Genomic DNA, 17,927 nt, shown 5'->3' on the forward strand with positions numbered 1-17,927 from the left:
GAATTCAAATACAATTTTTGTTGGCACTGAAATAGCTCCATATCTCTCTCTCGATCTCTCTGCACAACTGATTTGAAAACTATTGACAAGTACTGAGAAGGTGAAAAGAGGACAATATTTTTCTCAAAGTAAAAATCATGAAAAGTAAAAGGGGAATTGTCTCTAAGCCATTATCATTACCTTGGCAGCCAGTCAGGTCTCCACCACACACAGATGAGAGTTCCTCTCCACTTAACTGTTCAGCATATATATTGGCTTAGAAGATTTCATATTCATCTATTAGGGTCCTGCCACCTAGGGAGGGAATGCAATCAACTGACTTCCATGCAAGAGGTATTTACCTGCATCTTAATTCATGGTTGGAAGAAAAACACCACACACAGCAGTAATGTGAAGGGAGGGTGTAGTAGCAGCAATGGCTGTGTACTAGTGAGCTATAAGCTGGTTAAAGTGGACTTTATGCCTTTATGGGCCCTTCCCCAATGGTAGTGAGTCAGACTCCTCCCTCATTCCTGCCCACTCTTTATTTGGTTTGCTACCTTGTCACCATGGCGATCGATACCACTCGGTAATGGCTGCTTGGAGAGCCGAGGGACTTGAATGACAGACGGTGGTGGGACCGAGCTGAGCATGTCCCAGGCTGAGCTGCCTGACTCTGAGCTGAGTGATGGAACGCTGTAGCCGGCTTAATTAACTTCCAGTCGAGTCTGGAGTATTCGTGCTCAGTGAACCCCACCACATTACCCCTAGCATAAACAACATGCCAATTAAGAAGAAGAGCTGTTGCACGTCCAAAATGACACCCTATTCACTTTATAGGGCCATGGGGCTCTTGTCAAAAGTAGTGCACTGTAAAGCGAATAGGGTTCAATTTGGGACGGAGCCCTGGTCTACTCTATAGACACACTCCATGCATGGTCCTGTGTTTTCACTGGTTGTCTTAAGATATACATTTTAACATGCAGTTTGAGACATAACCAGACTAGACAGATCATGTAGCTAATGAAGACAACATATTAAATGATCTTGGCACTTTGGCAAAGTTTTTTCTCTGCCTCATAATGACAACAATTTTCTTCGCCCCCAACCTTTTGCATCAGGGCCATATACACTGTAGGTCAACAAATGTCAAAGAGATTGTATAGAGACATCTACTTCGCCCCAGGAACTGCAAAAAAAATATTACAAATGTAGATTTTCCTTCTGTCAAGTTAGTTTGAAGAGAGATCAATATATTGACCCGTGGGAAGGAAGGAGGGACAGCATTGCAAAGCAATTTTACGCCATACAAACCCTTGTATGCAAATACCACTAGAGACCCTGCAAACCCAATGCAGCTACACACTTGGCTATTCAGCTCATACGCGTGTCAGTATTTTCTTTCCCCTTACTGAGCAGAGTGGCAATTCATCAAGTCTGCAAGTCAATGGATTTGGCTCTGCTAAACTATTTACAAATTCCAATATAACATTTTAAAAGTTTTGGTTGTTAAATTGCCAGCGTTGATAAACTCTAAATTGATAACTTCATGAGGTTCATGAAGAGTGCATCTGCACAAAGTGAATAGGAGAAGAGGACGGACTTGCAGCAAGACACAGTATATCCATTAATATGGAAACGCATGTCTTCATTGTGTTAGACAGCAAATCAAGAAGGAGTCTTATTCAACAGCACGTGTTCCAAATCCTGCGTATCATCCAACATTTCTTACACAGACCGGCACACTCACATAAAAAAATAAAAAAAATGTCCATGAAGATTTTCTTTAGAAAATACTGTGATATTTTATTAAAAATGCTGCAGAAAATCTTTATACAGGTGTCCAGACAGAAATATCATCTATCACTTAATTAAGGCAAAACTGCAAACAATATCAGACAAACTAAAACATTTCAAATCCTACATCAAAACCCTTGGTATCTTGGCAGTTGATGGACCAATGGTAAGGATATATCTTTCATTGAATTTACAAATGAGGCATTATTATAAACATTTTTATATGTACTTGCTTTCGTTTTTTTTCTGTAATAGGATGCGGAACGGAAATCATTTGGGTTAATGTTGACTTTATATTGTACTTATAATTGTTATTATTAATAATATCATTTATCATTATTTACACTCATTCACTTGTGTTGTAGTCACCCAACATATCAAAAGCCTGGCACAATACTTTACATATTGCTAGCATATGACAATTTGAAATATCTAACATATACTACTTTACAAACATATCCAACTAATATTGATACCAAAATCCACTGCCTTTTTTCTAAGAAATACATTTCTGGTCACATTTGAAGCTCAGGCAGTGGTGAGATTGCTGCTAGACATAAAAAGCCTACAAAGAAAACGATTAAAAGCAGAACAAGATGAGTCAGGTGACAAACCTCATATTGAGACAGAATCAGAACGCTGTCTGAAAATGGAGATTATAAAGCAGTTCTCAGACATGCATTGTGTCAGAAACGGATACAAAGGATACACAGGACAATATAATGGTTGTCTAGACGATGCACAGTATTCTCCCAAAATGGATAGTGTTTTTTATCTGCTGCTGTGAAAACAATGAAACACAGATTTTAATACAAAAAAATTCATAATGACTGATACTGTTTATTTACACGCACCTCAACAGAAAGAACACTCGTGGAAAAGCCATAGTTAAACTTAAACAACAATAGAAGTTCTTTAAATGTCTCTTTTTTGTTTATTTTTACTCACAACTATATACTGTTTTTAGTTTTTTACAAAGTTTTCATAAATACATTTCAGGCTGGGGGGAGTTTTAAATTCAGTGCCCATGACTACTCTGTCATACTTTACCAATGCAGTAGAGTGGTATTTCACTGTACAATTGTGTGTTATTGTCCTATGATGTACTTAATGGCACAAAAAGCTTTTTGAGTAAACCTTGTCATCACTGTAACCCTTCATGTTTTGTATTGTTTATTCAAGCATTCTAAAGCCGATTATTCCACTTGTCTTCAGGTGTTGCTCTTTTGGTAAAACTCTCTTCGATTCATTTGAGAAGCTTCACTCCGAAAACAGTATTACTATAGTAACATTCACTTTTCAAACACGTCATTAGAAGTTCATATTTGACTTTGATATACTGTTCAAGAAGGCATGGTAGCAAAATAACATCTCATCCTCTGAGATGAGTTCTGTGTGAAACACAGTCAGTCACTCTTCTCTCTTTTCTTAGTGTTTGTCCAACATAGGTCAGGCCACATGGACGTTTGACTTCTCCACATTGAGCTATACCCTGGTGGTGGAGTGTCCATGGGGCAGGTTGGTACTGTTCTGACTGCCGCCAAACGTGTTGAAGTTGTGAAGCGGCTGCATGGTGGCCAGCGAGTTGGGGATCATGGTTATGGTGCTGGGCGTCATGAGGGGGATGTCGTCTGGCGACCTACGCAGCGTGAGGGTGTAGTCGGGCGGGCAGGTGAGGCGCAGCGTGTCGTGGGCCTGGAGCGACTCACACTCGTGGTGGTGCTCGTGATCCATCTGCTGCTGTTGCTTCATCTGCAGGGACATCAGCTCCTCGCTCTGCAGGTGGGCGATGTCATTGGCGTTGGCCGCCGCATTGGCCGGCCCGGCGGAGATACGCTGTGGGCTTGGCCCGCGCCGGTTTGACTCATGCCGCCGCTTGTCCTTCTTGTAGTAGAGCGCGGCGAACGCCAGGATGTTGAGGAAGAGCAGCGAGGCTCCCACGGCGATGGTGACGCTCAGCTCCGTGGAATAGTCCCGTTTAGTCTCGATAACCACGGCTGATTCGTCGGTGAGGTCCTCACCTTTCCGCTGGTCGGTGGTCTGCTTGGTGTTGGCGGAGGGAACCCCAGGGTGGCGGGTGGTAGAAGGCCGATTCCCCGGGAAACGCTTGGTGTAAGGAAACGGGGTGGTGTCCTGCGGCGGTATCTTGGTCGTGGTGGATACATACTGGAACAACTCGTTTATGTTGTGGAGGTGTGGAACTAGTTCCAGCCAGAAGGCTACCTTAGTGGCCCGGTAGTGGTCCCTGACCCTGGGTTTCAGGCCGATGTGCAGGTAGAGCTGGTCCTTGGGGTTGTACTTCGACCAGGCAACCTCTTCAAATCGATTGGGTTTTGTATGGATGAACTTTGTGTCCTGAGGAACGGGCTGGTTTGGATCTCTGAAATAGAGAAGATTAAAAAAACATTTGTAATTATGAAATCATTATACAACTTTCCTTTTCAGGACAGTATTCTACAAAATGTTTTAAAAAAGAGAGAAAAAAGAGAGATATAAAAGGGAAGCATTCTGAAATGGCCACCTAAGCATTATTTTATCTCCAGGCTTGTGAGTCAATGCTCATGAAATTGAAAATGATTGACCCAAAATATTAAAATATACTAGAAAGAAATGTTATGTTATATTCCTCCCAAGTGAGTCAATGCGGTCATTATTACCTCTGTAATATTTTTTTGAGTTTTTCTTTAAGCCCACTGAAGGAAATCTTCAGATAAAGTCACAAATGGCCACTAAAACTACCCAGTAGGTTCACTTTAGTGCTGAGTCATCCTCCTGTACGGTTACAAGACTCAAATAATTGATTAATACAAAGCATATCCTGTGCCCCCATTTTTAACGTTCATAACAAACACCTCTGTTATTCATCGAAAAAATAGTATGAAATGCCCCAATGTCCTAGATCATGTTAACATTTTACTGTAGTGTAGCCATTCTCCCATTGACATTTTGAAGTAGATATTATAGTGGACTGCCTCAGAGTTGGAATCGAGCAATTCTCCTGTGACATTGTGACTGTGATTTCATTAACTTTCAAAGGGAGACAGAGGCAAGGAGTACAGTCAAGACGACAACCTTGGAGCCTGACACTGTTGAGTGAGTGGAAGGGTAAGAGGAATGGAATGGGAAGTGGGAATGTCCAGCTGAATGCTGAACAGAAATGAAGGCCTCATCTTGAGTCATACACTGCACTCAGGCAGCAGGGGACACTCAGGACCCATCAGACCATTCAAGATGACCTCTTATGCAGACATGGGTTCAAATACTATTTGAAATCATTTAAAATACTTTAGCTGCGTTTGATTTAGCTTGCTTGACCCAAGGAAACCGATTGAACAGGCGGAAAACAGCTAACCCCGCCCACCTGGCACTCCAGGCAGACTAGAGCCAATGCTGAAATATATTTGATAGACGTCAAAATAGCTATGTACCCAGAGGTTTGCTCTGCTTCCGAAACGAGCTCTTAGAGTACAGAGAGACTGTGAGACTGGGAGAAGGCCGCTTTTATCACAGCTCCATCCATCCATCAGCCGGCCGGCCTACTAGATAACAGTGGTCTCAGGGGATCAGGATACATTTTACTGGCTAATCCAGCATGACAGTATCTCCGGCTGATGGAGCACTGTTTAATCCTGTCATTACCGATCACAGCAGGATCTAAGTATGTCGTTCATTTGTAAATGGAAGCATGGACAGAGAGAGAAAGACATTGAAAATATGTCTGTGCATCCCCGGAGAGTAGGATTCAATTAGATCTGATGCAATATGCTATTATTCAATACAAAGCTAATCTTGTGTCATTTTGCTATGTCATTCTATTTGAGAGAACTTGTATATTTGGTTGTATCACTCTTTGAACGCCATGGGCCACATTCACTATTATACAATTGCAAAGATGTTACCAAAATGGGCATATTGCTCACAGTACTTTGTGTCAAACCCTAGTGCCTTGCTGACAATTTTTTTTAAACACTACAGTCTTTGTTAGTAACATCTTCTCATTTGACATGTTTTACACTGTCAAAATGTCACCTCTGGGTAAATTAAGATAATCTCCCTGAAATGGATTCCGTGACTGTCTAGTAATAGTTACATGCATATTACATGGGCATATGTTCCAGCTAGCATGTGGATCCCAGTACAATATCACTTAAGGCCCGTAGCCCTGATAAAATCATATGGAAGCGCCTGCTGTAACAACATTCCATTTTCTCCGACAGCAAAGACTTGGACTAAAGACAACACTCCAGCCATCCTGTGCCCATCGGGCTGATGAATACTTAGCGAGCTATTCACATGTATCTCAGAAGGTCCATAAAACATATGCTTCCACCATGCTGTCAATCTGTTTCGTGTGATAACAGAAGTACATTCAGATGGAAGGCTAGTCCACACCTCCTAAGAGACTTGTCATCGCAGGTTTATGGAAATAGCAGTCACAGATATAAATAAACCGCATGTCGGTCTACCCAGATTCAGCTTTTTCACCAGAGGGAGGTGGCTTGCACATAATACTTTCATGTATCTACTCAGATACTCACAAATGTATTCAATTCTATCTCCCTCTGCTTGACACAAAGCCTCTCTTTGCAGGTGAAAAAAAAAATCTGCTTTTCCAGTCTGCCATGTGTTCCCAGCTGTCTTCATTTTTAGTTTTGGCTATAGCCTGTATGTGCAGTGTATACTAAGAAACAACACGCACGCACGCAACCATGCACGCATGGATACACACAGGCCTCACTCATTGTTCAGGCCTCTATCCACTACGAATAAGAAGAAGGCTTACCTGTGTATTGTACTTTTCTATTTTGTATTTCACTCCATTTCAAAGCACTGAGATGCGTACTTAATGATATGCCTCTCATCCCTCCGAATCCCCTGTCTATTGTTGGGAGCCTTTTTTTCTGAGAAACCCTCAATCTAGCGAGGAAATTGAGGATCGCAACGGGAGTGTTTGCCTGCAGTTGGAGAGACTCTTGTGAAAAACGGGCACTCTCGAAGCGATGAATTTGCTTTTGGTTCCTGCTTTGTTTGAAGCAGCACTACGGGAAAGCAAAAAGCACTCAGAGTAAAAGAGCCTCCCCATGTCAATAACGTTGCCAATCTATCCCCTGCTGAACTGGGATCAGTTGGACGCTAGCCAAGCCGGAGAGCTGGGGGAGGGAATTCTACAGCCTATGAAGCTTTTCAAGAATTTATTTATTCACCTAAAAATTAATTTTCAGTGTGACTGGGTTGCAAACATCCTGCTACCTGGCTAATCCCAGGGTTCAGGAAACAAAGTCGTGACCCAAATATCAAGTGATATTTGCAAACTGCAAAGCCTTAATCAAAACCAACACCTCTATAAGACTAGAAACACTGATTTGTTCAGTTTAGATAAAGCTATGCTCCCATAACTTCTCATCCATGAAGGATATTTATCCACTTCAAATAAACAATCTGACAGACAGTAGTAAAAACAGAATTGGACAACCTACCCTGTCTTGGCGAAGTTAGTCCAGTAGGTCATAACAACCGCGCTGAGCATGACGTCGTTCTTGGAAAAGTTGCAGTTGAACAGGTCCGTGGGTCCGATCATGGGGATCCCGAACACATAGGGGACCTCGTCCCCATGTGCCGAGTCAGCCCAGCTAGGCTTCATGTCGCTCTGGCAGTGGTGGTAGAAGGCGTAAAAATACGTTGGCGAACCATACTGGGCATGGAGGTCCGCTGTGGCTACGGCCGGCGCCACCCACTGGTGGTCGGTGAAGAGTGCAACTAACGTCTTCCTCCTTGTCTCGGGGTTCTCCTTGTCGGCCCAGTCAGTGTACATGAACTTAATGGTCTCTCTTAGCGTGTCCTTGCCCTCTGGGTAGCCGTAGAGGTGATCCACAAAGTCCGACACGGCAAAGTCGAAGTCGTTGGCCGAGACGCCATCCTCACTGTCAACGCTGCCCTCCACAAACTTGAACCCTTCGCCTTGGTTGACCCCCAGCATGATGTCGTAGTTGAGGAACTCGCCCTGCTCCATGAGGATCTGGGGGTCGTCCGGGATGACGTCGCCGTCGATAACGGGGCCGAAGGCGATGTGGTACTTTGCGGGTAAGATGTTCTGTTCGATCAGCTCCTTGTAGTTCTTGCTCTGGAGGCACTCCACCAGGTCGATGGTGTCCAGCATGTTGCAGCCCACCTTCTCAGCCAGCATCCGTGTGTACTTGGCAGGCTGGTAGTTAACCGCCCAGCTGGACAGAGCTGTACCACTCTGGATGATGGCTTTCTGGAAGAGATCTGAAAGGGGGAAAACTGATGTTAGACACTAAGTCTAAGTGTTTGGTGTTTTTCACAAATGTAAAACATTTTTTGCAATAAAACTACTAAAAGAATACACACACCTGGAACAGCCACATTGGTATTAACTCAGTATAGACACAATTGGTATTTTCTGGTATTATTTAAGTAATTTTGATGTAACATCTTCGGTGAGTGCTATAGTCAGTGAAAAATGTTTTGCAAGATTATGCCTGTAACATCCACACAGATCCATCAGACAGAGATACATCTATACTGCATATTCTCCTATACTGACACAACATGCAGCATTAGGATGATTAAGGACATGGACAGGGACACCACCTCTCGTCAACGCTGGTCATAATAAATTAATCAGACTGAAAATAAAAGACACATTTGGTTATTCTGCAATGAGGCTTCGGGCCACTTATTCATCCTGAATTATGTTTATGATCTGTCTGCAAATAGGCCACAGCGCACTAGGAATACTTCTTGCATGTTACATTTCTTCCAGTATTCTCTAAGTTCTATTTACATCCTTGTGATGGTGACTCAAAAAGGACGACTTGAAAAGTATGTTTCCGAGCCACAGAAGACATCTCCCGCAAGGCCTAGTTAGCAACAGAGGTTTATTTCGCTCCCCCCCCCCCCCATTTCCTCTGGATGAAGAATATCAGTTAAAGCCTGACTCACCAGAAGTGAATTTAAATATGTTGCATATGCCTCCTGTGTATACCTCAGTCTGCTTGCTGAGGCGTGCCTGTGGAGCCGCGAAAGAGAAACATATCATGTCCTACAAAGGGAGCAGCGATGAGGGGCTACGGATTCCATGCCACCTGGGTCTGGCTAAAGGGAGTGATGCAAGCACGTAGCCGGCCTGACTAACAACAGCCCTAGCGAATCCGAATCCATCACAACACCAATCCAGATGATAGGATACTGGGCTAACCTCGGTAACCCAGAACCAAATCTCGTGAGAGGGTTTTTATTCCGGGGGGTATTGGTAAAATGTTTGGCCTAGTGTGAGTGATGGAACCAGGGTGGCAGATGTTAAAGCAATGATCCACTCAAAAACTATCTGTCATATTTGCTTCATTAGTCCACTGATGATACAGTCCCAAAATGTTCTGCATGTCAGCGATCAAGCCTTCAAGATATAGAACTTTCACAACGCTAAGTGTCACTTACTACATCACAATGATGATGCAAAATGCGTCACACGATGCAAAACGAACTGAAGGTACCACATTCATCTGTACAAACAATAGTACACAAGTATAAACACCATGGGACCACGCAGCCGTCATACCGCTCAGGAAGGAAATGTGTTCTGTTTCCTGGAGATGAACGTGCTTTGGTGCGAAAAGTGCAAATCAATCCCAGAACAACAGCAAAGGACCTTGTGAAGACGCTGGAGGAAACAGGTACAAAAGTATCTATATCCACAGTAAAATGAGTCTTACATCGACATAACTTGAAAGGCCGCTCAGCAAGGAAGAAGCCACTGCTCCAAAACCTCCATAAAAAAGCCAGACTAGGGTTTGCAACTGCACATGGGGACAAATATCGTACTTTTTGGAGAAATGTTCTATGGTCTGATGAAACAAAAATAGAACTGTTTGGCCATAATGACCATCATTATGTTTGGAGGAGAAAGGGGGAGGCTTGCAAGCCGAAGAACACCATCCCAGCCATGAAGCACGGGGGTGGCAGCATCATGTTGTGAGGGTGCTTTGCTGCAGGAGGGACTGGTGCACTTCCCAAAATAGAGGGCATCATGAGAAAGGAACATTATGTGGATATATTGAAGTAACATCTCAAGACATGAGTCAGGAAGTTAAAGCTTGGTCGCAAATGGGCCTTTCAAATTGACCACAAGCATACTTCCAAAGTTGTGGCAAAATGATTTAAGGACAACAAAGTCAAGGTATCGGAGTGGCCATCACAAAGCCCTGACCTCAATCCTATAGAAAATTTGTGGCCAGAACTGAAAAAGTGTCTGCGAGCAAGGAGGCCTACAAACCTGACTCAGTTACACCAGCTCTATCAGGAGGAATGGGTCAAAATTCACCCAATTTATTGTGGGAAAGCTTGTGGAAGGCTACCTGAAATGTTTGACCCAAGTTAAACAATTTAAAGGCAATACTACCAAATACTAATTGAGTGTATGTAAACTTCTGTCCCACTGGGAATGTGATGAAAGAAAAAAAGCTGAAATAAATAATTCTCTCTATTATTATGCAGATTTTTCACATTCTTAAAATAAAGTGGTGATCCTAACTGACCTAACACAGGGAATTTTTACTACGATTAATTGTCAGGAATTGTGAAAAACTGAGTTTAAATGTATTTGGCTAAGGTGTATGTAAACTTCCGACTTCAACTGTACATACAGTACCAGTCAAGGGTTGTTCTCTTTTTTACTTTTTTCTACATTGTAGACATCACAACTATGAAATAACACATATGGAATCATGTAGTAACCTAAAAAGTGTTAAACAAATCAAAATGTAGTTTATATTTGAGATTCTTCAAAGTAGCCACCCTTTGCCTTGATGACAGCTTTGGACTTCTGAGAGAATGATGAAGAAAGAAAAATTCATCGTGGTATGTTTTTATTGGACATATTTCAGAACTAGATGTTTTCCCCTGAGGCTACTCTCGCTGTTGTCACTCAGTAGCAACAGCGGACATGGAGAGAAATTAAAGTCCACTGACGAGTGCAAGACATGTCCATTTCCTGCCATAACTGATATTGATTCATATTGACGGAAATAAAGTCTGAAGTTGCGAGATGTGCCGGTTAAGATCTATCTGGGATTTTGCCCTATGGAGACTGATTAGGTAACAGCTCCTGGTGAGATTTTCTGCAGAGAAAGAGAGCGAGAAAGAGCGAGAGAGAGAGAAAGTACAGCTAGCTATTCAATTGTCTATCTCTGTTTGCATTCCAAATGACATCCTCTTCCCTATATATTGCACTACTTATGACCAGAAAAAGGAAGTGCACTATAAGGAGTATGATACCATTTGGGACGCAGGCTTTGTTTGCCTCTCTACAATGAGAGGTGCACTGGGCTGTCGGAGAACAACAATGACACTTAATGACACTCACATTTCTAGGATACTACTTTCAAATGATAATAAAAAAACAACGAGATATAAATGTACTATAATGTTACGGCGGTGAGCCATTCTAATATTCTTGATACCCACCTACCACTTTTCTCTGGCTGGTCACACACATATCTAGTGACTGAGGTAGGCAATATTTGCCACTTGAGTGAACCTGTGAACACACTCTAGTTGTTATCCCTGCCATGTGGCGATGAAATGTCCCATGTTCTCTGAAAAGTCATGATGGTGTATTCAGACTGTTGAAATAAATCATAGGTTGCGTCCCAAATTGAACCGAATTCCCTATGTAATGCGGTATGTTTGATCAGGCGCCATAGGACTCTGGTCAAACGTAGTGCACTATGTAGGGAATAGGGTGCCATTTGGGACACAGCCGTACCCTCCCAGCGAGAGAGATATTCCTGTTTGAAACAAAATCCCTTTGAAGATATATATCAAATAAAGCAATACATATAAAAAAACATTTCCCCACAGGTATTTATTTCATTACTACAATATAAAATGATAGCTGAAGTTCATATGACCATATGAATTGAATTAATAATAATTCATTGCAGAGTATAAATCTCACAGTGGACACCGAAAATGATTCATTTTATGATTCATTAAACATTAAAAAGGAATTGTATTCACTGACTTTAAGGACTTAAAAAATATAGCATAATCTCAATGATTTCCAAGGAGGTAAGGGAACATTTTTGGGGACTAAAAATACCCTATACATACCTTCGGAGTAGTGAGAGAGCGTGAGCAAGCTAACACACGATGCCCCTGCACCAGAGCCAAAGATTGTCACTCTCTTTGGATCTCCTTTGAAGGCCTGAATGTTCTCTTTGATCCACCTCAGGGCTTGGATCTGGTCCAGCAGTCCATAGTTCCCCTTGGCTGCCTGGTCCCCTGTGCTTAGGAAGCCTGTGTGAACAACAAGAGACGGAACAAACTCATTGATCACCTCCTTCTTGATCTCCCTCTAAAAACAGCTTGTCATTGAAACAGAGGGGAGACAGACGGAAAAATCATATTGGACAATATTCTGTACCTGGTGGTGATTTAGAAATGTATCATAAAGCAAATTACATAAATAAATAAATAAATAAAGCATAACGTGTAAATACAACACATTTAATTTAAATGAATACATTATTGCACCTGCTAACACTTTTCATTGTCGATATTGTTGTCTTTGGGACCATGGGACAAGGAAACACTGTACAGTTACCGTCACACACACACACACCCAAAGAACAGTACTTATATCCTTAGGAGGTGTCTCAAAACATAAAGCAATAGCCCGTCTTACACTATATTTATCACCACAACGGATGGAGGTAAATGTGACGTGAATACATTGACGTAAGTTCCAACGACCAGTGAAATAATGGATGACCCCATCCAGGTATAAATGGCCTGTACAACACAACGCAGAGGGACAGGAACCCTCCTTATGGACCCCATTGTTACTGTTCTATTCATAAGAACTGAACCACTCAGCGAGTCAGCAACACCTGCGTGCTTCCAGTCTTATTATCCAGTCAAATAGCAAAACTCTGCAGTAAGTCACAGTAGTTCCTAATGACCTGGGAATCATCCCTTGCTGTTAAGATCGAGAGAATAATGTAGGATAATGTAGGGTTGTACTCCCTCAGTCATTCAACCTGAGATGGCTGGAGGGCTCCTAACCGAACCACCATTATACTGAGAAGACAGAGCGGAAGAGACAGAGAGAGGTGAAGCTCCTTTTCATGGTCAACATTTACTTGGTTTGGCTTCAACTATACAGTCGAATGTGCCGATAGAGACAGACAGAGAGAGAAGGCAAGTTTCTTTTTCATAGTCTGAATTCAACCACATGGCTTTGACTTGGATTCGACTCTATACAGCCGAGTGTCAGGCCAGACAGACAAGCTTGTTGATATGCTTGTCAAAATCAGAAACTTGTTGACAAATTAGCTGATTTGTCTAAACCCATTAGGTGGTGGGCCTTTAGAGCCTGCGAGAGACGGCCACCGGGGTGTCTGGTCCTCGCAAGCGCCAGGCCTTGGATCTCTAAGTCGAGCCCCTGGCACAGACAGCCCCCGGCGGTGTCGCAAATGGTGCCCTATTCCCTACATAGTGCACTACTTTTGACCAGAGCCCTACATAGTGCACTACTTTTGACCAGAGCCCTGGTCAAAAGTAGTGCACTATGTAGTGAATATGGTGTCCTTTGGGACACAAGCTCAGCTCTCGGCTTCCATCCCAGGGGGGAGAGACCAGACAGAGCAGTCTACAGGCTACAGGACAAATCGGATGAAAGGATGGAGAGAAGGAGGAAAAGGAGGAGGAGGGAGAAAAGGAAAGATGTCCTGTGGCCCTGTGATAGAGAGCAGATCCAGTTAGTCATGGTCTGGCTGTGAGGTGGAGGGGATAGAGGAATGGAGGGATGAGGAGGGGTGGAAGGGTTGGAGGAGAGGTGGAGGGAATAGAGGGATGGAGGAGGGGTAGAGGGGATGGAGGGATGAGGAGGGGTGGAAGGGATGGAGGAGGGGTGGAGGGGATAGAGGAATGGAGGGATGAGGAGGGGTGAAAGGGTTGGAGGAGAGGTGGAGGGATGGAGGAGGGGTAGAGGGGATGGAGGGATGAGGAGGGGTGGAAGGGATGGAGGAGGGGTGGAGGGGATAGAGGGATGGAGGAAGGGTAGAAGGGATGGAGGAGGGGTAGAAGGGATATAGGGATAGAGGAGGGGTGGAGGGGATAGAGAGATGGAGAGGTGGAGGAGGGGTGGAGGGGATAGGTGGATGGATAGATGGATGGATGGAGGAGGGTGGAGGGAATAGGGAGATGGAGGGATGGAGGAGGGTGGAGGGGATAGGGAGATGGAGGGATGGAGGAGGGTGGAGGGGATAGGGGGATGGAGGGAGAGGACAGACAGGTGGTGGAGGGGATAGCAGCAGAGGGTGTTGTGGGATTACAAGGCCCCTGGCAGGACTCACACTCCTGGGTGTATGACTTCCAGGCCTCAGCTTGCTCCTCACTCTCTCTCTCTCTCTCTCTCTCTCTCTCTCTCTCTCTCTCTCTCTCTCTCTCTCTCTCTCTCTCTCTCTCTCTCTCTCTCTCTCTCTCTCTCTCTCTCTCTCTCTCTCTCTCTCTCTCTCTCTCTCTCTCTCTCTCTCTCTCTCTCCCCCTTTCTCTCCATCTACCTCTCTCTCTCCTCAGTCTCCACTCACCATGTCTGTCTGAGAAGAGGAGCTGGGGCGAAGGGGAGCGAAGCAGAGAGGATAGCCCACCAGTAACTCCTCAGGGTGTGTGAAAAGATTAGTGAAAGCTTCCATTTCAAGAAGCTGCTGCGGATATTACTGAGGAGAACATTGCATTAAGATGTATTATGGACATGAGCTTTGAAGATATTTCTACTATTTGAACAGATATTGATAACTGCTATAACTGCTATTGCAAAGCTTGTAAAAACACACTATGCTAGTATATTTAACATCAATATCAATGTTTTGCATGTAAGAGCCTATCTTCATCTGTATCAAAAGAAGAGCAGCACAATGCCTGATTAAATGTAGCTAATCTTCAGAAATAAAATATCCCTTCAGCAATATATTTCACAAAGTATTTTAGTATTGATCTTACTCTGCCTGGGAATGCATCTGAGTAAAATGTTATTTGCTGAATGTTCGAATCCCCGAGCCAACTAGTTGAAAAATCTGTCTATGTGCCCTTGAGCAAGGCACTTAACCCTCATCTATTGGATATGTTTGGACACCAGTGGAGGCTGCTGAGGGGAGAACGGCTTTTAATAATGGCAGGAACGGAGAGCGTGGAATGGCATCAAACCATGTGTTTTATGTATTTGATACCATTCCACTTATTCTGCTCCAGCCATTACCACGAGCCAGTCCTCCCCAATTAGGGTGCCACCAACCTCCTGTGGTGGACACTTTACCTAAATGGTATTGATCCTGTGGAACCATGCTGTGCATTGGCAGGACGACTCCACCGATTACACACCATGGGTCTGCAAGAGATTTTCCACATACTGTGCTAGCCTATTGGCCAGATGCAAGGTAGGCTAAGAGCACAACATACACTGAGTGGACAAAACATTAAGAACACCTGCTCTTTCCATGGCTTAGACTGACCAGGTGAATCCAGGTGAAAGCTATGATTCCTTATTGATGTCACTTGTTAAATCCACTTCATTCAGTGTAGATGAACGGGAGGAGAAGGGTTAAGGAAGGATTTGTAAGCCTTGAAACACTTGACACATGGATTGTGTACAGTATGTGTGCCATTCAGAGGGTGAATGGGCAAGACAAAATATTTAACTGTAACGCTCAACAGTTCCCTGTGTGTATCAAGAATGGTCCACCACCCAAAGGACATCCAGCCAACTTGACACAACTGTAGGAAGCATTGGCGTCAACATGGGCCAGCATCCATGTGGAATGGTTACAACACCTTGCAGAGTCCATGCTCGGACGAATTGAAGCTGTTCTGAGGCCAAAGGGAGGTAAAACGCAGTATTAGGAAGGTGTTCTTAATGTTTTGTACACTCAATGTATAGTACATTGCTGTATCACGTCTGTAAACGCATGGAAGTCAATGCACAGATACTATGAAGTTGCTATATTTCTGGAGCAATATATTTTGATTTGACACCAAACATTACAGTGTTTTTTCAAGCTTCTTGCCACCAGCTGGTGCTTGCCTCATAGCCTGTATCTACACCTTGATCTGACCAATTAATAGCACCGGCTTTTCCTATTGTACGCCTCTCTTAATAGAGAGAGACAAGTCTTTTCATTTTCCCACGCCTTGTCTTTCACCAAGACAAAACAATCCATAGTTGGTATTGAATTGACAAGCCTGACTTTCTTTGTATCAACAGAACACATGGGAGCAAGGAAGAAAAAGCTCTGACCGGCGTCTATCCATCTATCCAGACATTCATTGTGGCGGTAATAGTGTCTAACTGTGCTCTCTGTCCAGAGAATAATCCGCCCCGTGGCTCTCAGATGAAATGATAATTATCAAAGGGAGAGATGTGAGGGGTAATGTTTGGAATTAGCTGCTCAAGGAGGTCAGGTCACAGCTACAGCTAGCTCAGTGAAAGCCAGTGATTGGCTAGCATCCCAAATGTCACCCTATTCCTTTTATCTCACAGGGCTCTGGTGAAAAGTAGTGCACTATATAGGGAATAGGGTGCCATTAGGGATGCTGACATTGAATCTCAACCTCTGTCTGTATGTCTGTCAAAAATGATTCTCTCTGGCGAGTCCCGGGGAGCTGGGAACTCTCACAACTTTGTCGTCACTGGCCAGTCTGTCATATCAACCCTCATTACGCAAATGTATGTATAGTGGTTTAGAATCCTTTATAGATGTACGTCTGCAAGCCACCAAATATCCCCATCACAATGAAAGACATTGCATCCACTATAGACAAATGTAGCCTATCTTGTCAAGTGGGTATGTTGAAGTAGAGCCTTTATCTGTTCGTTTGATATAGCAACGGAATAATGTGTGTGAAAATGTGCAAAATGGGGACATAATAGATAATCCATACAAAGGAAACAGGCGTTGTCCTGCTATCTATCTCATTCAGTTCGAGTCTATAATCATGGTACAGAATTAGAGTACATCAGAGGCAGGTGGGCTGGTTACCCATAATCCCCAGTGATTGACAGACAGCGACCCGGGGAAGCAAAACATAGCAGCTGTCAAAGTGCATTCACTGATGCTGGTAAATTTGGCCATATTAGTGGTGGCGGATTTAAAATGACAGCAGAGCGATTACTTACACTCCAAATGGCATTATAATTATGAGTGAAAAAGACACATTTCCTCCCAGTTCTTTTTTTCTCTTCTCCTCCCCGGCCGTCATCGTTTACACATTCAGCAGGCTGTGCCCTAATGTGGTTGCTGCTGCGTGTGTGTGTGTGTGTGTGTGTGTGTGTGTGTGTGTGTGTGTGTGTGTGTGTGTGTGTGTGTGTGTGTGTGTGTGTGTGTGTGTGTGTGTGTGTGTGTGTGTGTGTGTGTGTGTGTGTGTGTGTGTGTGTTCTGTTTGCGCAGGCAGGCCAGGGGCTATACATAATAATTTGGTTTAAAGCTGACATATTAGAGGCTTGTGATGAGGGGAAAAAAGTACAGGTCACTCTGGGTTGTCAAATCAGTAGCTAAGTAAACAAGTCATACTAGTAACAATAAATAACAAAAAAAACACCCTGTCATTGTGTTCTGCTTTGATGGAAAGTTGGGATTGATGATTGATTCATTAACCTGGAAAACTCTCTTCCTAAGAGTTACATTATTATTGTGACATGTAGATGTGGTTATTTCCTGGAAGCAATTTGATGTTGCTGAACAATGCATACCTGACATGGGTTTTTGAAGAAACATCTTTTGATGAGAGCTGACTTCTCTCTCAGTATGAAGCCACACGTCTCAGTGTTCAAAACAGCAGTGTTTCTGTTACCTTCATGAAAATATGTGGATTTGGCAACATCAAAGAATGCAGCAGCATTAGGTTCACAGGGTTCAAATGGGAAATTAACATTTTGATTAGCTTTCTGACTGAATTAATAATATTCATTCATTTGTACTTTTTAATGAATAACATTCATTCAAATAATGTGACAATAACTCTTGCAGTACTCTCTCTCTCTCTCTCTCTCTCTCTCTCTCTCTCTCTCTCTCTCTCTCTCTCTCTCTCTCTCTCTCTCTCTCTCTCTCTCTCTCTCTCTCTCTCTCTCTCTCTCT

General features: G+C 43.4%; 1 protein-coding gene across 2 annotated transcripts in view; it reads right to left on the bottom strand.

The window, feature by feature from the left end:
- Positions 1–1,759: 1,759 nt before the first annotated feature.
- The window catches only part of LOC139566208 (neuroligin-4, X-linked-like), a 67,956-nt gene continuing 51,788 nt past the window's right edge, over positions 1,760–17,927 (bottom strand). For both annotated transcript variants that reach the window (XM_071387244.1, XM_071387245.1), the window contains 3 exons: positions 11,908–12,093; positions 7,254–8,043; positions 1,760–4,156 (listed from right to left, as the gene is read on the bottom strand). In XM_071387244.1, coding sequence (XP_071243345.1) covers positions 3,262–4,156; positions 7,254–8,043; positions 11,908–12,093 — 1,871 coding nt within the window. In that variant the 3' untranslated portion in view covers positions 1,760–3,261. The remainder of the gene's footprint in view (positions 4,157–7,253; positions 8,044–11,907; positions 12,094–17,927) is intronic.

Source organism: Salvelinus alpinus, chromosome 38, assembly GCF_045679555.1.
Source record: "Salvelinus alpinus chromosome 38, SLU_Salpinus.1, whole genome shotgun sequence".
Classification (NCBI taxonomy): domain Eukaryota; kingdom Metazoa; phylum Chordata; class Actinopteri; order Salmoniformes; family Salmonidae; genus Salvelinus; species Salvelinus alpinus.